This window comes from Pseudochaenichthys georgianus, chromosome 6 (genome assembly GCF_902827115.2).
Source record: "Pseudochaenichthys georgianus chromosome 6, fPseGeo1.2, whole genome shotgun sequence".
NCBI lineage: Eukaryota > Metazoa > Chordata > Actinopteri > Perciformes > Channichthyidae > Pseudochaenichthys > Pseudochaenichthys georgianus.
In genome coordinates, this window is record NC_047508.1 from 13,444,458 (window position 1) to 13,467,775 (window position 23,318).

General features: G+C 41.6%; 1 protein-coding gene across 1 annotated transcript in view; it reads right to left on the reverse strand.

Annotated features, from left to right (window-relative positions):
- Positions 1-1,691: 1,691 nt before the first annotated feature.
- Positions 1,692-23,318, reverse strand: part of hsf4 (heat shock transcription factor 4) — a 29,135-nt gene continuing 7,508 nt past the window's right edge. The window contains exons 7-13 of the mRNA XM_034084480.2: positions 22,226-22,325; positions 20,221-20,339; positions 19,556-19,786; positions 19,288-19,399; positions 19,043-19,108; positions 6,228-6,325; positions 1,692-5,051 (exon numbers count right to left, since the gene is read on the reverse strand). Coding sequence (XP_033940371.1) covers positions 6,266-6,325; positions 19,043-19,108; positions 19,288-19,399; positions 19,556-19,786; positions 20,221-20,339; positions 22,226-22,325 — 688 coding nt within the window. The 3' untranslated portion in view covers positions 1,692-5,051; positions 6,228-6,265. The remainder of the gene's footprint in view (positions 5,052-6,227; positions 6,326-19,042; positions 19,109-19,287; positions 19,400-19,555; positions 19,787-20,220; positions 20,340-22,225; positions 22,326-23,318) is intronic.

Consider the following 23,318-nt stretch of genomic DNA (forward strand, 5'->3'; position numbering starts at 1 on the left):
CACACACACACACACACACACACACACACACACACACACACACACACACACACACACACACACACACACACACTTTGTATTGTATGAGAGAGGTTCCATGTTGAATTGAGGCAAATATTTGTAATGTTCAGAGTGTGTGTGTTTAATATTCATGAGAATATTTGTCATTGTTCAAATGATAATAAACAAACATATAAAGCATATTTGTTCACTCATATGTTCATAAGAGTATTAAAAACTTGAAATATATCCCTCTATAGAACAGATAAAAAATGTGCGATTAATCGCGATTAACTATGGACAATCATGCGATTAATCGCGATTAAATATTTTAATCGACTGACAGCCCTAATTTAAAGTAGACACAAGTTATACTATTATATTATATCATTTGTTTTATTGTTATTACCGATGCAAGAGTTGACTTAACTGTGTGTAGTTGGAGCTCATTTTGAACAATGAGCTAACTAATGATTACTTTCATAATGGTTTAATGTGCTGACTATTTTCTACATTAATACATGAAGGTCTGGTTTGTTCAAACTCTCAAAATAGTACAATCGCCTACAGTTTGCAGCAGTGGGCTTCACCGCACTCTGTCCCGGAGTTCGCCGTTTGGCTCTGATAGGCCAGAAGTCGGTTTGATTGCATTCGGACTCGATTGCTTATCCTGTCTGAGTAGCCCGGATGATGTTGCATCGCAATTTTGGACATCAAATTTTAAACCCCGAAATGTTTGATGTCGAATTTTAAACACCGAAAATGTGCATTAGAATTTTTTTCACTTGCAATTTTGGGATCTGAATTTGACTATTCATTTTTTTTTAACTTGAATTGTTACATTTTTATTTCACAAAAACATTCAGATACATGATTTTCAAAGTAATTATTTCAAATTCTAACATTCTCAGTATCAAAAATGGCAGTTTTAACCAGAAAGTGGCCATATTTTTACTCTCGGTGGGCTGATGTCAACTACCATGAGTAGACCATTGGATATAGAGAGCAGGAGATACAAATGATTGTCTCTACTGTGGATAACTTTAACCCTTAATCTTCAAAATCGACCCAAAATTCATCAAAATCAGCAACGGAGAAATACAACTGGCAGAATTGGATCAAACAAACCAGAATTAGCAGAGACATCACCTGGGTTGAGTCTTTGACCACTTCTGTTTTTAATGAATACATGTTTTTAACGTAATAAGTATATAGTATAAAATATATAATAAGATGAAATGTTCTTATTAACATTGTTCTTTTTTGTGTCATTGTAGTCTTTAAACTGTAATTGAAGTTGCTCATTTTTTACAATTGACTTTATTTTACTAACAGCCAGGCTATTTGTTGACGTTTACATTAGAACTAAACACAATGATCAATCCATTTCCTGCATTTATATTCTTGTACTTTTGATTCCGCAAACGCAACAAAGACACCATTTTTAGTTTTCAATTCACCACACACTCTTAGTATATTGAGCATTGTTCTCACTGCAGCCCTATGCAGACAGCTTCACATTTACAGTTGCCTGTGGACATTGCATGGTTAATTGCATACACAACATGTATTTGCAGAGAGCAAATTAACAACAATTCCAATACTAATTAAAAATGAGTAATACTAATGCCTCTTAGTCTGCTTTCTTTCAGTTTTATTTTTTTTAACAACTTAAAAAGTTCATACACAGGTGGAATACATGTTCAGTTTCTTTGACTCTCTGTAACAATACACTTTAGTCTTTGCAAAAACAATTCACATTTTTAGCAGGTTGGCATCCATTTTCAAAAGCATCCAAGCACCAAGATCGCCTGTGTGTCTTTGTTGATAGCAGGTGTACTTGCATGTACGCTTTGTCATAAGAAAGGGTATTATACGGCGTATTGTTGTTCGTTGGAAGTGCCTGTGGGATGCCAGTCTTTTTACAGCAGATATTTTCTCACTCAGAAACACAAATACTTCCTTATCTATATGCAATCTCGACAAGCATAAATGTCATTTAACACACATCCATTCATGTCCAGTGCAAATTATTAATATGGAAAACAGAATAAATTAAGAACACAACAGCAACTGAATGTGCGTATTCATCACTCTTGAAAAGAAAATCATTAACACTCATATTATCATGAGGAACAAGAATAAATTCTATGTCTAAAATGTACTGTATACTCTCAAATATCATACGACTGTGATTTTTAGTGCAATTTCACTTGTTATACACCACAGCTTGTTTTTTCTCCCCTGCACAAAGAAGGAGTGTGTGACACAAAGATGTTAACCTGCAACGGGCAGTTTGCATTAGCTTTCTAATTTGGCAAATTAAATATAATGTATTTTATAATCATAATATGAACACAGCTATTAGCTAGTAATTCTTCTTTAACTTCAATTGTAATCATTTCTATATCAGTGGGATTGATTTCTAACTTTTGCAGAATCACTCTGAAGCCAATCTCAATGCAAAGTTAAATATTTATAATAGGAAAGTTATAGTCATTAAAGTCAAAATAAGTAGTAGTAGTACACGACAGATTCAAAGGTACATAATCGAAAAAATGCAATGCCTTTTTGAAAGCTAATGCAAATCATTTCCCTTATATTTAGCCTTGCTAGCAGCGCAAAACTCTGACGATAACATTTGTGGTCGGCTGGTCAGTTATTTCAAATATTTTTCATCTGAATTGGGCTTTTAGATACACATATGGGACTAAATGTCCAGTTACTTGTTGTGTAAAGAAAACATTCCTGAAGCTGTATTACAAATGATCCGTTAAGTGGTTCTGATTAAGCTACAGAGCTAGCTGTGGTAGCCTACATCGTAGCTTAGCTGGTGTGTGTATCCCCAAAACTTAAATCACTGGTTGAAGCTTTTGTCCGACTCAGAGTAAAGAGCTTGCAGGGCTTTTAGACTCACACACTAGCATTCTCCTTCTCAGTGCATATAACCTGTGTTCCAGTCCAACACTCACAGTTGCTGTATCCTACATTCCTACGGTCATCCATGTATTGCAATTTTGTGAGTTCTCACAGTTCTGTACAGTATTGCACAATTCAACTCATCCCAAGGAAGTTTCCCAGAGGAATATTTATCATTAAGTCAGCCTTTAAACTGTTGCCTGCAATCAGTGATGAGGACTAATATTTTACATCAATAGTCAAATAGTTATTTTTCATTTATCGTTCCATAACTTCAATTCTAAAGTAACCACCCCACCATACATTTAATCAAACACAGTCAACCATAATGAAATTTTCTTGAAGACTGGCTCCTGGACAGTTTAATATTCTTCTCTTTTTTTTCAAAGTACAAAAAGTAGCATCCCACTGTCTTTACTTTGTTTCGGGGATTCTATTTTCTATGCACATTCAAGTCCTAACTCAATAGGCGCATTAGGCGCATTCACACTGTGGTACTTTTCCCACAAAGGTTCATGCGAACTTAGTTCATGATCGCGTTCACACCAAAAAGAGCCGGTACTAAAATTAGTTCATGCGAACCTTTTTACCCCCCTCGAAAGGACTTTCGAGCGGCTCTTTTTTGAGAAAAGAGCTATATTCCTGATTGGCTGGGCGGATTGCAAACCACGCCCCGTAAAACTCCCAAAAAGTTTTGTGAAGCCGCCATTTTATTATCCTCGCATTAGCATTATTAGCATTAGCATTAGCCCAGCGCAGAAACGCAGAGACTAACTTATGGCAACACAAAATAAAACATGGGAGATGAGGAGGTGTCGGCATTCTGGCGATTTACTCGGAAGGCTTCAGTAGAAGCTGCTGGGACTCCCAGCAGCTTCTACTGAAGCCAGTCCCCAACTCCGGGGACTTCCGGCCGGGGACTTTGGGCGGCAGTATACGCCGTGAAGTGGTTTGCGGCCTGCCAGTAAGCCCAAAGCAGAAGAAGAAGAAGTGACATCAGCGGCTTCATTTGCCTAATCCTCCCCCAGGGACTTTTTCCGGTGTGAACGCGATCTGTACTTAGTTCATGCGAACTAAAGAGTTTGCATGAACTAAGTTTGCATGAACCTTTGTGGGAAAAGTACCGCAGTGTGAATGCGCCTAATGTGTGGTCTTTGTTTCCAGATGAAGACGGTAACATTCATTACTCTAGGCCTACATTTTGCTTTTGAGTTTGGGAAAACTCTGTAAATGAGGCCAGTATCTCCAGTATGCATTTGTTTGTCATCTACAAACAGAACATAAATTACCTATTGTCAGAACTAAAACTAGTGGTACAGATTGTGCAAAAATGCAGTGGTGTTCGTGGTTGTGTTAAATGAGAAGTCTATTTCCTTTAAACTTCACATTTAAATAGACAGAAGAGAAGTAACTCTAAGTCTCAAGCTACATGTCAGGACTGTGCAAAGATACATTAGATGGGTGCTTCAGGGTGTAAAATCTCCTATCAGGATATGTTCAAAAAAAAGGTTTATTTTCAGATTTTGTGGCTTGAAACCATTTTGTTATAAAACCTTTCATATCATTCAGAATCAGATGTATTACTCCCTTCTCATCTATCTCAACACATTTATCATGATTTGAAATGCATGAAATATATGAGGAGCCCTTCAATTTGCAACACCCTTACACAGACTGAAAGAAAACCACATAACTTGTAATATACAATATGCTACATCACCCCCTTTTTTGCCAACGTTTTCTCTTGAATACAAATACAGTATACTTGTCATAAGGATAAAATAATAAAAAATATTCATTTGTACATCCGTAATAGATTATTTATATAGTAGAGGGAGAAAAATTCACTTCCACAAGCAGGAACTTCCTCTCACACAAAGACTAAAGTGCTGGAGCCAAGAATGCACCATCTGCATCCAGCTGGCTTAATATTGGAGTCTAGATATAAATATGTCATAACACACTTGTTTCTTAGGGTAACTATGAGACACTTACACCCGTGTCTGTCCTCATGCAGGCAGCAGTCATGCCCACAGAGCTGGAAACTGAGGATACAGTGTTTTGTACTGGCAGGGCCGTGGGATCAAACCCATGCAGAGTGGAATAATGAGGGGAACAACCGCTTCTGTGTCCTGAGGAAAGAAACAAGAAAATATGACAACCACAGCACTTCCGCATGGAGGAATGAAGATAAGGAAAATAACAGTTAATTTAATAATCTTAAACTCTTGGATTTAAATACATGAAAGGGACCCTGTATTCTCCATCAGGGTTAGTGACGTTAAAGTGTTCTTCTCTACCTAATCAATATCATAAGGTAGTTGAAGTGTAGTCATTTAAGACCGTAGAGCTAGAGTCAATAACCATTTCATTTTTAAGATGTTGTTGGTATATCTGAGTAAAATGGAAGGCTATCATGTTGTGAAACCAATTGGAATGTCAACTTGAATTGTCTCATGTCTCAATAAGCCTCATAAAAGCTTCTGCTACATGTTCTCAAGAATTGACTTTAGTCCAAAACAATGTCGGATTGTCCAATGATGGACAATATGGATAGAACAAACTCTCTCAGGAAACACATGGCACATGAGTATTGAGTTAAAAGGAAAATGTATGTATATTCTACTTAATGCTCTAAAACTATTATAATATTACAATTATCTACAGTTCAAAATATATCTGCAAAATGTTTGCTTGTTATGTTGGTGGCAATAACATAAATGTGTGTTTTTAAGGATGAGTCTTACGTATCATCAAGAAACCCCATGTACTATTATTGTCCAAATTCCAAACACATCAATGCACAACAGTGCTGCAATGATTATCATTTTATTTGCAACACAGAACTATAGATTTCTTAAGGTCAGTCCCAAAAACACTGGCATCCTGCTGGAAATACACGTTGGTGCACAAAATGTGTATTAACCCATGTCTGTAAATAGCCCCTAACAAATGTGCTTTTGAATCTGTTTGCAGGAACAAAGCAATGACATTGCCTTGCTGCTTTGGGAAGATGTTCCCTTTTTTAAGGAAAATATATACTCTATATTTTTGGAATGGGTAGGAAACCATTTGTTTGTACTCCACCTGGGTAGGAACCTGTGGGCTTGGGGCTGAGTTTCACATAAAGGCTGTAGAAGTCATGTTTGAAAAAAGACCAATACGTTGGTGTTTTCATGGGATTCGTTGATATTAACAAATATATATAATATCCCCAGCGTTATACTTTAGTGACTCAGCCCTAGGATTAATAAGATAATAACAAATACTGAGCACTTTACCAATGGAATAAGTCACAGGATCGTTACCTTCCACTTCAGGAAAGACAGTCCACAGCACATATCGATCACTGTTCCTCACAGCCAGCAGCTGGAAAAGCCTCCGCTTCCTGGTTCTGGAACATGTACTGTGACAGAAAACATACGTACAATTAGTATATCAACTAACCATTAAAGGTGGGGTAGGTAATTTTGGAGAAACCAGCTCGAATGCGCTAGAATTTGAAAATACAGAGCCGGGAAAAAACTGCCACTTCCTTACAGAGTCCCTCCTCCAACACACACGAACGCGCACATGACCAATGAGGGCACGAGATAAGTTTGTGCACAGATGGAAGGCTGACAGGCAGGTAGGCCATCCAGTTATTTTAGCCGGGCCGGCTAAAATGATTGGTCGTGCTTTTTACAGTGCTACGGCTTCCACAGATGAAATGTTTTGATGGATTTTTTGTCAAAGTACTTAAGATATTCATTGCTATCAGGATGTTAGAGCATTCCATGGAATATAACAAAAAGTGTTTCTCCAGCCGGTTTCTCAAACTTACCTACCCCACCTTTAATGTCATAACAAATTGTTGAACATTTGTGCTATGTTGGACATTCATTATTCAACATGTGCTCATTCAGGTGATACATTTGATGTTTAAAGGCCTGTCCTTTCATACAGAAGCTGGGCTGCCAACACCCACACCAGCAATATGTGGACACTTCCTTTCTCCACTGTGTTCCTAATATAGACTGTGAGCCCTGATTGTGGTCATCTGGCCAGGGATGAATCGAAACACTCAGATTGGAAGGCTATTTTCCAAGAAGCACATCAATTTGCATTTCCACTTTCTTTTCAAACTGCCACATCCTCTTGTTAAAGTGATTTTGTTAAGCTACTTGTCAACCGTTCTCTCTGACACCAGTATATGACTAACAGATGAGAATGCTGCGTGGGGTCTGGGTGCCGTGTTGGCAGGACGTTGCGGGGCTCGCTGCTCCGCCCTTTGAGGCTCGAGGAGCGGAGTGTGTGTGTGTGTGTGTGTGTGTGTGTGTGTGTGTGTGTGTGTGAGGAAGTCCGCGTAGCCGTTACGTCACTTAGCCCCGTACGTCACTACGACCCAGGAAGAAAAAAATGGAAAAATAAAAATCTCCAACAAGGCGTTCTGGGGCAGCATAGACAGGTCTTTTCAGGGTTTGTGACTTTGCAGACCGTTTACATGCAGAAAAAGCAACATAACACACAAGGGGACGGGTAATAACCGAAAAAGCATGACATGGGACCTTTAACATATGGCATGAAAAAGTATATTGAGTTGCATTGAGGTTCTCTATAAAACGGTTATGTCCAAAGTTAATATTCTGAAAATTAAAACCAATTATGACCATATGATCGCCTGTGTTGAAAGGACTGAGAAGCGTATAATCTCCGCGCTTGAATAAATCCTGCAGATTCTCAAGACCAACAGAAGTGTCAGTGTGTTAGAGTGGAGTGATGAGGTGCGTTCACACCGCAGTACTTTTCCCACTTTAGTTCCGATATAGTTCGGAAATGTTGCGTTCACACCAAAAAGTGCCGGAACTAAAATTAGTTCATGAGAACCTTTTCACCCCCTTTTCCGTCCCTGCTAGAGAGCAGGGACTTTCGTGGGAGAAAAAGGTTCCTATTTCTGATTGGCTGGGCGGAATGCAAACCACGCCCCGTAAAACTCCCAAACAGTTTTGTGAAGCCGCCATTTTATTATCCTTGCATTAGCATTATTAGCATTAGCCCAGCGTAGAAACGCAAAGAGACTAACTTATGGAAACACAAAATAAAACATGGGAGCGGTGGAGGCAGCTTCTACTGAAGCCAGTCCCCAACTCCGGGGACTTCCGGTGTCAGTACAATATCTGCTCGGGGTACCATATCTGCTCGGGTGTATTTCCGTCGCATCCGTCATCCGTCATATGACGGATTGTACGGCAACTCAAGAGGGCCATCATACACGGTCAAATTCCGAACATTTAAACATAGCCTACACTTCATTCTTTACTTTGTCCGTTATTATATGTAGAAGATTATACTTTTTCTCCGTCATGTTGTTTCCATAGCAACAACTTCAAACAGGCATAGCCTACACTTAATTTCTTTACTTTATCCGTTATTATCATGGTTATTATATGTAGAAGATGTTAATTTTTTCTCCGTCATGTTGTTTCCATAGCAACGACTTCAAACAATAACAACTAACCGCTAGCCGCAAAGCTAGCATCACAGCCACTGCTCCGTTTTCGGAGACTTTGCACACGTTTTTCACAAACATGTTCACACGATAGGAGTACTTCCATTCGCTTCGTCTTGATCTGTAGATGTGATTTTATGTGTCGTGTGTCCCCCAACTCCACTCCAAAGTTCAGATATTTAATAAAATAAAATAGTTTCCTGAATGTTCATGCCCAAAGCCAAGCACTAGGCCCTGGGTAAATTAAGAGGCTGATCTCGGGCACTTTTGTCCACTTTCCCTGGTGGTAGAAACTCAAGCCAGACATCCCTGGAATAGATGATCAGTGGGGCCTTGTTTTTACTGAATGATGTGTTTTTTTATGGGAAATTCAAATATGAGCTTATTTTTAGGATTTTCGGAGACTTTGCACACGTTTTCACAAACATTTTCACGCTAGGAGTAGGCCTATGGGAGTATTTCTATTCGCTTCGTCTTGATCTGTAGATGTGATTTGATGTGTCGTGTGTCTCCCAACTCCTCTCCAAAGTTCAGATACTATGTACAAATACTAAAAGGTAAATAAAACATTAAACATAATGACAAAATAACAACCTGAAAGATATGTATTCTATCTACACATTTCGTAATTATTTAATCTAGTGGCCTTATAAAAGTGTTGGCTAAAGTAACGCAGAATATATATTTTTTAATTGTAAATAATTAGAAACATTATTTATGTGCACAAGTACATGGGACCCCACCATAGCACCCCACACATAACAAGCTGTCCCGAGTTCCTCCGGCTGCAATTCCGCAGACGGCCGGTGTGTGGCAGCAGAGCGCTGGGAGCAGAGCGAGGTGAGTTGCGGTGAGATGCCGTACAATATAACGGATATGACGGATGACGGGTGCGACAGAAATACACCCGAGCAGATATGGTACATGAGAGGCTTCTCAATTCTTAAATTTCCCCTCCTCGACTCCCCTCCTCGAGACTTAGTCCCGCCCACAGGAGATGCGAGCGGAGGACCGAGGAGGGGAACCGATGAGAGAGGAGGGGAAGCAGCAGACGTTTAAAGAAATGAGAACTCCTCTCCTCTGAGCAGTCATATTAAAGCGACGTCCGTTCATTATTACGTGGCAACAGCTGCATCAGCTGTCGAGTGTTTTGTCATAGCCTGTATTTTATAATCTCTGTTAGATCAGCTGAACATTGTTCCCCCACATAATTACTTTGAATTAATTGAGAGTGCGGTATAATGAGACAATAACAGGCTACAGATGCGGACACACACACATAAATATAAATATATAAATATATACTGTCATAGTATTGTTAACTGACTACAAGGGGAGTTGTCATATACGTTACGGCATGTTACGACAGTTACAGTAAGTGGGGGTGGCGGGAGAACCACCGGAGGGAGCAATAAAGGGTCCAACTGTTCCGTTGTCTGTTAATATCCAAGATATTACATGGTGCCAGAAGTGGTCGAGTTTCAACCACCAGAGAGTTTTTGTTTCGAGAAACCCGCCGAATGGTCAGACTGGAAGAAACGGTTTACACGGTACAGGACAGCTACTAAGTTGGACAAAGAAGAAGGTCCAGTTCAAGTAAGCACGCTGGTGTATGCGCTCGGGAAGGAAGTAGAGAACATTCTCAGCTCTTTTACCTACGGGGAAGAGGAAAATGAGTCGCAGTATGATGTTGTACTGGCATAATTTAATGCATATTTCATCCCGAGACGCAACGTTATACATGAACGGGCATGTTTCAACCAGAGAGTGCAGCGCGCGGGAGAGTGCAGCGCGCGGGAGAGCGCGCAGAGACATTCATCCGCGCACTATATGAGCTGTCGGAACATTGCAACTTCGGAACGGCTCGTGAGGAAAACATAAGAGACAGAATCGTGGTGGGAATTCTAGACAAGGATCTGTCTCAGAGGCTACAGCTGATCCCTAACCTCACTCTGGAGATGACGGTACAAGAGGCGCGTCAATCAGAGGAGGTAAAAGCTCAAGTTAACCATCAGGGGGAGCGGGCTTACGTCGTGCAGGAAGTAGCACAAAGGCATAGCAGAGGTGCAACACAGAAGTGGCGGCACCCACAGAGAGAGAGGCGCCAGGAGAGAGAGAGTGAGAATGACCACAGGAAGTGCTGGCGGTGCGGCAAAATGCCACACAGCCAGCAGGATGACTGCCCAGCAAGGAGGTCTACTTGCAATACTTGTGGGAAAAGTGGACACTGGGAAAGGGTGTGCAAGAGCAAGCAGGTGAGAGAAGTGACTGAGGGTGAGGGATCAGAAGATGGACAGTATTATTATCTGGGCTCAATTAATAGCATGCCTCACAATGATAATGAATGGACAGTCACATTAGAGATTGGTAGCTCACCTGTAGAATTTAAAATAGATACTGGAGCCGATTGTAGTATCATAAGCGAAACTGTGTACAAAACACTGGAGCCAAAAAGGGTTCTACAGAGGCCAAAGAAGGTGCTGAGTGGTCCCGGGGGTGGATTGAACTGTTTAGGGCAGTTTATAACTCAGACCAGCTACAAGGGAAAAACATACACATGCAGGCTCTATGTCATTAGAGGGCAGAGTGTGAATAACCTACTCAGCAGGCCAGTAGCTGTAGCTATGGGGTTAGTAAAGCGAGTGGGCGAGGTCAACACCAGTGAACAGGAGTTTGGCCTACTGAAAACACAGCCTGTGAAGATAGCTCTAAAGGACAATAACCAGCCCTATGCAGTATGCACAGCACGCCGGGTCCCCATACCGCTCCTGGGTGCAGTGAAAGAGGAGTTGGAGAGGATGGAAGCCAACGACATCATTGAAGCCGTGACTGACCCAACAGAGTGGTGCGCACCCATGGTGCCAGTCCAGAAAAAGTCTGGAAAAACACGCATCTGTGTGGACTTAAAGAAGCTTAATAAGGCTGTCAAAAGGGAGAGATTCATCTTGCCGACATCAGAGGGGATGATAGCTCAGCTCAGCGGCTCCACAGTCTTCTCGTCACTTGACGCAGCGTCAGGGTTCTGGCAGATCCCACTGGACAAAGACAGCCAGAGGTTGACCACCTTCATCACGCCGTACGGAAGGTACTGTTTTAAACGTCTTCCCTTTGGGATAAGCAGCGCACCTGAGATATTTCAGAGGAAGATGGTAGAGACGCTGGAAGGGCTGGATGGCGTTGCCGTCTACATGGACGACATCATCATCATCCATGGCAGCAACACCAGCGAACATGATGAGCGGCTGCAGAAGGTTCTGGATCGGCTGGAGTCTGCAGGCCTGAAGCTGAACAATGAGAAGTGTGTGCTGAGAAAGGAGGAGCTGCACTTCCTGGGTCAGGTGATCAACAAAGATGGTGTACGACCCGACCCGGCCAAAGTGTCTGCTGTCAGCAAACTTGAACCACCAGAAAACGTGCAGGAACTAAAGAGAGCACTCGGCATGATCAACTACCTGGGGAAATATATTCCAGACTTCTCCACAGTGGGCCAGCCACTATATGCACTGTTAAAAGCAGACTCGGTGTGGATGTGGGGTCCGGTGCAACAAGCAGCCTTTGAGCGAGTTAAAGAGCTCCTCACAACGTCACCTACCCTGGTGTACTATGATGTTACCAGGAGCACAGTGGTCTCAGCAGACGCAAGCAGTTATGGGATAGGCGGTGTCCTGCTGCAGCTCCATGGCGAGGAGAGGAGACCGGTAGCATACTGCTCAAGGCGACTGAGCGACGCTGAAACCAGGTACGCTCAGATAGAGAAGGAGTGCCTGGCGAGCGTGTGGGCGTGTGAGAGGTTTCAGATGTATCTCCACGGCCTACCAGCATTCAGACTGATTACAGATCACAAACCCCTCATCCCACTGATGAACTCCAGGGATCTCGACAATGTGCCACTCCGCTGCCAGCGACTCCTCGTGCGGTTGATGAGGTTCAACCCGGAGGCTGAGTATGCGCCGGGGAAAACCCTGGTGGTGGCAGACACACTGTCCAGGAGCCCACAGGAAGACAAGGAGCTCAGTAGAGACACAGACGTGGAGTGTTACGTGGCAGCTGTGATGAGCAGCATTCCAGCATCGCCGAAAAAGATAGACAGCATCCGCGCGGAGACGGCAGCGGACGAGCAGCTCCAAGAAGTGATCAGGTACATACAAGCGGGGTGGCCTGAACACCTAGCACACATAAACACCTGTGTTAGGGAGTACTTTCCCGTTAGGAACGAACTGTCTATGCATGATGGGGTAGTGACCAGAGGGAGTAGAATAGTGATACCAGGGAGATTGAGGTCAGAGATACTAGAACGCATACATGAGGGCCATCAAGGTCTTAACAAGTGCAGAGACAGGGCCAACACTTCGGTGTGGTGGCCTGGCATAGCCACACAGATCACACACAAAGTCGAGAACTGCATGTACTGTCGAGAGCAGAGGAGAGCACAGAACAGAGAGCCTCTCCTGTCAACACCTCTCCCAGACAGGCCGTGGAAGAGAATTGGCATAGATGTATGTGAACATGAGAGAGAGAGTTACCCAGTCATAGCTGACTACTACTCTAGATACCTGGAGATACTCCACATGCCTACCACGACTAGTGCACATGTGATCTTGAAGCTGAGAGCCACGTTTGCCCGGCACGGAATACCGGAGGAGGTTGTCAGTGACAACGGACCGCAGTTCAGCAGCGATGTCTTCAGAGGCTTTGCCTGTGACATGGACTGTACGCACACAACCTCTAGTCCCCACAACCCACAAGGAAACGGTTATGCTGAACGTGCAGTCCAAACGGCAAAGGGGATTCTGAGACAAAAGGACCCCCTACTTGCTTTAATGGTTTACCGTTCTTCTCCACACAGCAGTACGGGTGTCAGTCCGGCAGAGCTCCTAATGGGCAGGAAAATCAGGACGACGCTGCCCACTCTGGCCAAGAACCTGCAACCAAAGTGGCCGAGCAGACATCACATCAGAGCTCGAGATGCTGCGGAGAAGAGCAAACAGGCCTTCTACTATAACAAGCGCCATGGCGTGAGAGAGCTCACACCACTGCAGCGAGGAGACCATGTTCTCACCAGACTGGACAATCAAAAGACCTGGTCCACACCTGCAGTAGTGGCAGGTGAGAGTGTTACACAGAGGTCTTATCTCATCGAGACGGAGCAGGGTGCTCTGTACAGACGTAACCGTCGACATCTCCAAGCGGTGCCCGTAGCGGGGCCTCCAGCGAACGACGACACAAATCCCAGGAATAACACACCAGACATTCAGATGAGCCCAGAACATGGCTCGCCTGGTCCAACAAGGAACACTGATGGACTGATCCAAACCAGGTCTGGTAGACCTGTTAAACCTGTCCAGAGACTTGACCTGTGAGGGGACAGTTCAATAAAAAAAAAGGGTGTTGATATTGTAAAAAAAAAAGAGAGAAAAAAAGGGGAGATGTCATAGTTATTGATGTGTTGATATTGTTAAAGAAAATATATCCAAGTTATTGATATGTGTTGAATTGTTAAAGAAAAGATATCTAAGTTATTGATATATGTTGATATTGTTAAAAGGGAAAAAGGGAGATGTCATAGTATTGTTAACTGACTACAAGGGGAGTTGTCATATACGTTACGGCATGTTTACGACAGTTACAGTAAGTGGGGGTGGCGGGAGAACCACCGGAGAGAGCAATAAAGGGTCCTGTTAAATAACCAACTGTTCTGTTGTCTGTTAATATCCAAGATATAACATATACAATTTAAAGTATGAGAGCACTCATAATAACGTAACACAATCAGAGACTGGACATATATCCCCCCCCCCCCCCCTCTCTCTCTCTGGTCGCTGAAATGGGGAATTGAAATTACGGGCCAAAAGTTGTATTTACAAGTATTAAAAATAAGCAGAGGACACCAAACCAACTGGGACCCATCTGTCCACCGCATCTACGCACTGTCCATTACAACACACACCATACACACTGTACCACACACACACCTACACACTGTAGGCCTACCACACACACCTACAGCTCCTAAAGCATAATCAGGCTACAGCCATTGTGTATTTTATTATGTGAAGCACTAAATGGTCTTAGAAAAATATCGACTCTTTGTTTGTAGTTATCTAGCCCACTAAACTAAAGCAAATAAAGAGAGTAGCCCTGTTATACTGAGTAATATACATTTTCTGCACGGACCTCACAGCTGTTCTCTCTGGAAACATCGCGACGCAATGAAAGCAGTTTCTAATATAATATCCAGGGGATGCCATTGGCTGAGATAAGTCCGGCCGTGTGTCACGCCTCCACCGTTCCCGGAAATGCATCCGCGGGGGAGCCGTGGAGGAACCATCAGTGTATCCTCGGTTATAGCTCCTCCAGAGAGCCTCCTCGATGCTCGATGCTCGGTCCTCGGTGTGCATTTAGAGAAATTAGATGTCCTTCAAAATGGCGCGCTGAAATTCATTTCTGGGTCACTACCGGAGGACCGAGGAGTCGAGGAGGGGACATTTGAGTATTGAGAAGCCTCTATGGATGTATAATAAGAACTGGGTTGCGTTCCAATAGTCCATTTAGCTTAGGAACCTTCCTAACGGAGTGAAATGACCCGGAAGTCCCTCAGTGGCAGCCATGATAAGTGCCGTTCGAATTCTCCAAATGAAAGGAAAGGAGGTTTCAAACTTCCTTTATAACCTCCTTTAGCTTAGGAACCACTGGACCTCCCTTACCGAAAGGAGAGGAGAAAATGCTGCCCCACAATGCATTGCAGCCGCAGCATTTGCCGTCACTCAACAGTCGGCCGTTAACAGAAACAACCGATTATGACCGAGAAATTATATCATGAAAGTTACAGTGCTTATTAAGCATTTTAAAACATAGGTGGTAAGTTGCCAAAGTGCTTTGTTCTGAACGTTCATCAGTATTATAATCAAAAAGAGAAATATGAACGTTAGTTTTTACTGAAATTATCAAATAAAGTCAACATTTCAGTCTTCACTGAGCTGTGTGGGGTTTGTTCAACTTTTAAAAGATGTTTGAATGGTGATATACACAGTGATAGATGTTAAGGACTAACGTTTATAATAAATACATCTGTATTGATTTTAAGATATTTTCATACAATCATACATATTGGGATCATTGGTATTAATGTGGACTGGAGGGAGAGGGTGACGAGCATAAGTTTCACTTTCCTTTTTTATTTCAATTCCAACTTTGGTCATGAAGAATATGTTTCTCTGTTGTCCACGTTCATAAAGCAAAAAGCAACAGCCTCAGTACACGGTGCAGAGTCTCTAGATGAGTTCACAGTAGTCCCTCCTTCTTATTCTTATTATACATCCATGTTGTAGTCCGCTATAGAAAACTGTAGTTTCCATAGTTCCCCCACAGCAGCAGACGCACGTCCGCTGGCGCATCATAAACACGTCGGATAGTGAAAGTGCATTCGGATTCTCTAAAGTACCGCAGTCTCTTCTCCTAAGTCCTTTTGAATTCTCCTATCCACTATCCCTTAACCCCGTGACGTTTCACTCAGAGGTCAAGGAATAGGAGATAGGCTTAGAATTTAGGAGCTGATTTTTGGATTATCGGAACGCAACCCTGCTAATTAGCGCATGATGATAAAATGGCCCAACTTTTGAGAGAGCGAAACGTCACAGATTACCCGGCATGCCTGAGAAGTACCCGTATATGCGCTCATAGCGCATGCGCAACTTTAATCAAAATGCTCGTTCACATCAAGCACGTCAATTTGCGTACACGTAACAGCACCGCACGTTCATGACAGCATGGTAATGGATTATTATTATGATGGTTTGATATTAACGAGGCGGCAGTTAGCAGCTATCGGCTAGCTAGTAATTATGCTAATGTACACATCAATCGTTATGTACAATATTACGCTGTAACAGGATCTAGTGATATCCAAGCAACAGAGCTTCATTTAGCATGAAAGAATTATTGCACTATATATTATATATATATATATATATATAATATATATATATATATATAATATATACTTATAATAATAAGTAATATTAGGCTAACTTTATTTAATACAACATTTATGGTACAAGATTTAATCATACAGCCCATGTAGTATGATAATGAATTGCAGCAAACATGTGCAATATATCCATTATTACAGCTCCGTGGGATGGCAGTAAGACGATATGGGTCCGTTCTTATTGTGCATCCATGGGTAAAGATAAACGCAACTCACATTGGTTTCTCAAACAGCATCTCTGTAAGCTAGGTGTATTGACTGAATTTCACTCTCTGCCTTTAACGGCTCGTTGTAGCTCCAATAGCTCCAGCCCCCGCCCTCCCTGTGAGCAGTGTGCTCTGATTGGTCGGGACACGTAACATGAACGTGCCGGGCGGCGCGGTCCCGTGGGTTAGATGCGCGTTCATAATGCAGAGGTAAATAACTCTCAGAATAATGTTATTAGCACATTTTTACAACTTGAGGAACGAATGTTTTTAATAAGGGCTATACAAGTGTTCATACTGGGTAGTTTATTTAATTTAAAAAAAATTATCCAACGATTTACAGACCACTCTTTCCCCATGTAAGTCAATGGGGAAAAGTGTTTCCGGGCCCATGGCAACCAAACGGAAGTGTAGTACCGCCGTTTGGCCAGCACGAATATTTTCATCTGAGTCCGGCGCACTTCCTGGGGGCTTGATATGGTACCCCGAGCAGATATGGTACCTACACCCATAGATATGTACTTAGTTCATGAGAACTTCATGAACTAAGTTCTCATGAACCTTTGTGGGAAAAGTACTGCGGTGTGAACGCGCCTATTGAGTAAGCTCAGGAGTGAGTATTGATTCCTGCCCCGGAGACAAAACAAAGTGCCTCCCCTGTGCTCTCCAACCACCATTTATATAGTGAAAGGTATCATAAAACATGTGCCTCTGTGCTTTGGATATGGGTTACTAATGGCTTAACCCCTGCATGGTGAAAAAAAGGGCGCAAAGATGTGCGATGTTTTAATAAAAGCTAATTCATAACTTTTCATTTTAGTTATGAATCAAGTATCGCAATAAGAGATGTGTTGATAGTATTGGGAAGTAACAAACTGAGGAAAATATGTATTTGGAATACAAATCAATAATTTTCATGCAACAGGATATCATCATTTTAGAATTGTTCTTGCAATACAAATCGTATTGTGGGATTCACCTAGTGTCAATCTTATTACAATCAATCTTAAGAGAGCCAAAGTGTCTTTTTTCTTTTTAATGACTGATTTTAAATGCCATTTTCTTAATGTCTTTCATTTTTTGTAAAGCACTTTGAATTGCCTTGTGTTGAAAAGTGCTATATAAATAAACTTGCCTTGCCTTGCCTTTGTATGAAATAAATTGCGTCCGGAAATAATGCGGTTGTATGAATTGCAATATGGACAGCCAATTATGGACAGCCAATTATGACTTGATTAGGACTCAACCGCAAACATTGGGACTAGCTTGTCGTGACTAGTTGTTACAATCATTCAATTCACACATCTAATGTTTAAATAAATAAAGAAGGCCCTGCAGAACACAAGTTCATCATATATGGTATTATAATACACCGTAAATTACTTTTTACCTTTTCTCATTTAATGATTGTGACAATGTGATTTATTCTTGATACATAAAGTGCATATCTTTTAAAAACGGTATTGATCGTTGTCTTCCAATCTTATCACAGTGAAAATTAAATAGGAATAAAAAGAGGAATGTGTGTGAAAACTAAATTATTCCAACTTTATGGGCAACAGTGCTGTTTGATATTCGGAATCACTGATGAAGACACATTCCAAATGGCTTATCAGGCAAACACGTCTCTAAATGATTTTGAACCAGTTTATAAATTATTCTAAGGAACCAATTTCCCACTTAACATCTCTCCACTTCAGCTTTTAAAAGCAATCTTCAAAATGCAGCTGCAAAGCATTTTTTGGAGAAGTGCTGTATACCAGTGGGATTTGTTGCACTCTTCCTGCGGCAGCTGCTGGCAGTGATAGAGCGTTTCACAAGGTGAGCCACATGAGAGAATATTTAACGCCCACAATATGTCAAGACAGATTGAACAGCCTCACCGTCCTGTCATTTCAATACAAGGTGTTTCAAAATTGTACTTCATCACATTATTGAATACTTTGCTAGCATAGATGTTCAGCAATGGGTACATTGCTGAAGAGGGTTGTGGGGGAAAGTACATTTCATAGTGGGAGCCGTGTGTACAATCGATATGATAGTTGGGCTGAAAAAACCTCCTCCTGGTCAAACTTTTCTGCACTTTGGTGTTATTTGCGTGAACCACATCAATGTATCTTTGCGATGAGTGTCTCAGTTGTCTGGCTTTTTGGAACCAGAAGTGCCGAGAGGGGGAAGCAGAGTAGAACAATATGCTAAAAAATATATAGATTTCAGATGACCAAATGTTACAATTACCTTTTTTGAACACACTGTGGAATTGTTAAAGTTCTAAGACAGAAACACGGTGAAAGCCTTAACAGAACAACAACAATCAAATCAACCATCATGCTATATTGAGATGGACTTGTCATTGCATGTTTAACGGAGTGGTTCATCCAGAGTACATGTCCTCTTCTAAACTGTGTCCACGTGTTAAACAGCTCTCACACTATGACTCACTGATTTGAGGTTGGACTCCATCTCTGTGAAGTTCCACTCGGTCAGAGGCAGGCTTAAACTGAAGGGCTAGAGTAAAAGAGAAAGAGAGAGACACATTAGTAAGACAACTTTTATTCATTTAGAGTGCTGTATAAGGAGAGTCTGGCACCAATACCAATTTGAAGTTTCAAATATCAGACAAATATGAATCTATGTGGAGTAAAACAAGTTGTGGGTTTCCATTTGTATAGTGCAGATCTACTGACATCCATAACAGCGCTGGTCCCAGCTTCCACAACATTCTGCTGATGGCTCCTGAGCAGCAGCTGTTGCAGTTCCTCCAGGCTCATATCCACATTCTCATCTGAAACCTCCACCCTGCAAACCAAACACACACACGTACACTTACATACTTAATATATAACACAGGCTCAAAGGGTCACTTTGTTCCCTACTTGTATCACTTCTGTACAAACATCTCTGTGTACATTGCATTCTCCATGTGCCCCACCTGTGATCTGTGTGAACGCCTACCTGTCCATTGCAGGTCTCTTACTCCTTCTCTCCACCATGGACGCCACAGAGCCCCTCCCCTCCAGAACAGACTGGACCATTGCGACGGGGAGGACAGGAGGTTCAGAGGAGCAGACGTCACAGGAGGAGCTCAATGCTATGGCCTCTCCTGCGCCTACACTGCCTCCTTTTCCTGCTCCTCTCACTCCTGGACTCACAGGCTCCTCTTTGATAAGCATCATGCACTTCTCCCTGTTGGATGAAGATGGAGAAATGTTGTTAAAGGTGAGCTAATGAACGCTATTAATTCCTTTCCGCATCCACTTTGGCTGAACCAATCGGACAGAACCCAATAAAGTTGTAGGAGAGAACTAACATTTAATACCAAGTGCCAAAGCGTCTTTGCACCAACGATATGTGTATGTGCGTGTGAAAACGATGCAGTGGTCTACAAAAAATGAATTTCAATATGGAAAACATGTGGTTCAAAATGGATGAATAACCAATAATAAAATTAGGACTCGGGAGTAGCCTGGATTTGACCTGCAAAACAATCAGTCACCCCTGCCAATATGAATGATCTCTTTCACAATATCGGGTTATAGATGTTGCAATAGATGTGGAGCTGATTCTTGAGGTTACCTAATCTACAATGAGCAATGGTGAAGTTATTTTGCATCACTCACCTGGCCTCTTCAGGTTGCATCTGGAGGGCCATACTGGCCTGAGACATATCAGTAACATCAGATATGATTGGTCCTCCAGTCAGCCCACTAGCAGAGCAGGAAGCAGTATCATTGGATGGCTGGGAAAGAAAAGGAAAGAAAAAGAGTACTTTGTTGTGTGTTTGATGATCTTATGTGGGTTCTCCTCTGCCAACATTTCTCTCATTGGGCCCAATGTGTTGATCCAAAGCATTGGTGTCAAGTTACATTGCAACAAACTAGACTTAGCTAAAGCCTTAGCCTATTTCCCTAGCTCTCTCTGTAATTGAAAAATATACCTTTTAATGATCTCACATGGTTTTGGTAATTCAGATTGGTATCCACCATAGCTAAATCCAGATTTAAGATGGATAAGAAAACTAAAACAAAACAAAAAATAGCCAAACTAGTTTGACTTACAAGCCTAGCAGAGTAGGAGTGGTTGCTATCTCAGCTTATTTGTTGTGGTTAAGCTAAAGTGTTGAATATCATTCAAATATACAAGATATTAGGGATATGAAAATGTTATTAAAATATAGTTCCTTTCTGAAACAAACTAATTAATATGGAAAACACTCTTTAATTGAAGCTAGCATACTGTGTTTTCCATATATTTTATCCAGTATCGACATTTTATTATGCGTTATGCCAGTTCATCAGGGAGGGAACAAAAGTCTAAAAATGGTATCAAGTGAAGGGCAGTATGGTTCCCTTGTGTAATTATCATTTACAAACCACTTTACACAAATATTAATTTGCTTCAATCCAAGGCTTTAGTTTGTACAGCCTGCAATAATGTACACTGCACAGCACATCTACGGTACGGCCATCAAACGATGTCACTGTGCCCTGCTGCCCTCTAGTGGCGATGCAACATAACAGATAAACTCAGAGCAGCATGTCCAGATAATATACTGTCTGTGATGTAGTGGAAAGAGCATGATTAAAGAACAGATTCAAATGAAAGTTTTTATTTTCTGAATGATATCTTATCTGTCTAATAAATACTGTGGTAAATCACAGACATGGCTAAACACTTAGAAAGGCCATCCAGTAACTTTATGTTTACTGTGTTTGTCTGCCAGCAACATTTGATCTGAATGTGGTAGGTCAGGTCAGGAGATAAATAGCTTACTTATTATGCTCTGGTACTGACAAAGGCTGCAAAGCACAGGTCACTCTACAAAAGGTTTAGTTTTCGTAATGAAGGTAATTTTACCATTTTGATGTATGTTAATTACACTTTAGGGGTTATGAAGCACAGTGGTATACATTATATGTATCCAGAGGTGGGAGAAGTACTCTGATCTTGAGTGAAAGTAGAAGTACCAGAGTATAGGAATACTCGGTTACAAGTAAAAGTCCTGCAATCAAAATAGCCAACCAAAATTAAAAGTACTCATTATGCAGATTGGTCCATTTCAGAATAATATATATGATATGTTTTATAATGATTGATCATTAAAGTGTTCTCAAAGCTGGTAAAGGTGTAGCTAGTTTGAATGACTTTGTTTACTGCAGGGTAGCTTGTGAATTTACCCCAGGTGTAACTAAAGTCTGATTTAAGTGTTGATTATACAGTAATTCACATCATTAATAGTGGTGTGTGGCGCAGTGGGTTGGTGTTTGGACCAGGGGGTCACAGGTTCAAACCCCACTGCAGTCAGCATGTCGTTGTGTCCCTGGGCAAGACACTTCAGCCCAAATTGCTCCTGTGGGGATTGGCCACGGTATTGAGTATGTAAGTCACTTTGGATAAAAGCGTCTAACAAGTAACATGTAATGTAATTAATCCAGGTCTGTAAAGTAACTAAAGGTGTTAAATACATTTAATGGAGTAAAAGTACACTATTAACCTCCGAGTTGTAGTGGAGTAGAAGTAAAAAGTAGCAAGACAATTAAAATACCTCAAAGTACCTCAAAATTGTACTTGAGTTAATTTACTTAGTTTCCCATCTCTGTATGTAACAATTTCTTATTTTCTCACCGACTGGATGTAGAAGGGCTCATGCATGGACTCCATTGGGTGATTATGGCTGAACTTGGAGACAGGAGGGCTGGGAGAGCCATCGTCCAACATCAAGGGCCTGAAGGGAACAATAGTTTTCTCTCAATTACAACTTTGTTTTTAAAGGATATATGTCATTATCATGAAAGTAATAATTCATTTAATGCATTTGAGCAGTTTTGGGTGGGCATTGGTTTAGATTTATAATTGTTGGTTAACATGTTGGATTTAGTTAAGTGTGTATCTCTACTTCCTCTAAATAAAACAATAAACAAGTTACCATGAATTTGAATAAGTTGGTATTTAACAGCATTCCAATCACGCAACGGTATTTGGTGTTTATTGCTAATTCGGAAATATTAGCTCGCGAGCCCGCCCAACAAAGAATGTACATGGTAAACATTGAATCTGCTAAACATCAATATGTTGACACTGATATTCTGAATAGACAAGTGTCCTAACAGAAGTTTGTTATGCTACCGTTTTGCTTTTTAAATATGCCATGTGGAGATGTGACAGTAAATGACAGGGGTTGGAGTGATGGATGAGTGAGTTATCAGTGTGTGTAGATGTTAAAAGGTAAGGCCGAAAATAACTATCATTAAAACATAGGGTAACATTGCACCTTTGCCAGGTCGCACAATGACTCTGACATATACGTTTCTATTGTACTTTTGTGTTCCAGCGTGCCTTTCCTTTCTCATGACGGCCTTGTTCCCACTCAGCAACAAAGCTGAACCAGCATTTTTCACACACAGGGTCATGCACACTGCTCTGCCTTCCCTGTGTGTTAATGTGTGTGTTTGTGTGTGTCTGACTGACTGATTCAGCACTTGTCTCCATTCACAGCCCTTGTTGAGTTAGATTGTTCAGTTTGTCAGCTGAGCCAGCCCTTCCCTCTGCCCTACTGTGGCCCTGTGTGTGTGTGGTGTGTGTGTGTGTGTGTGTGTGTGTGTGTGTGTGTGTGTGTGGGTGTGTGTGTGTGTGCGTGTGCGCGTGCGCGTGTGTGTGTGTGTGCGTGCGTGCGTGTGTGTGTGTGTGTGTGTGTGTGTGTGTGTGTGTGTGTGTGTGT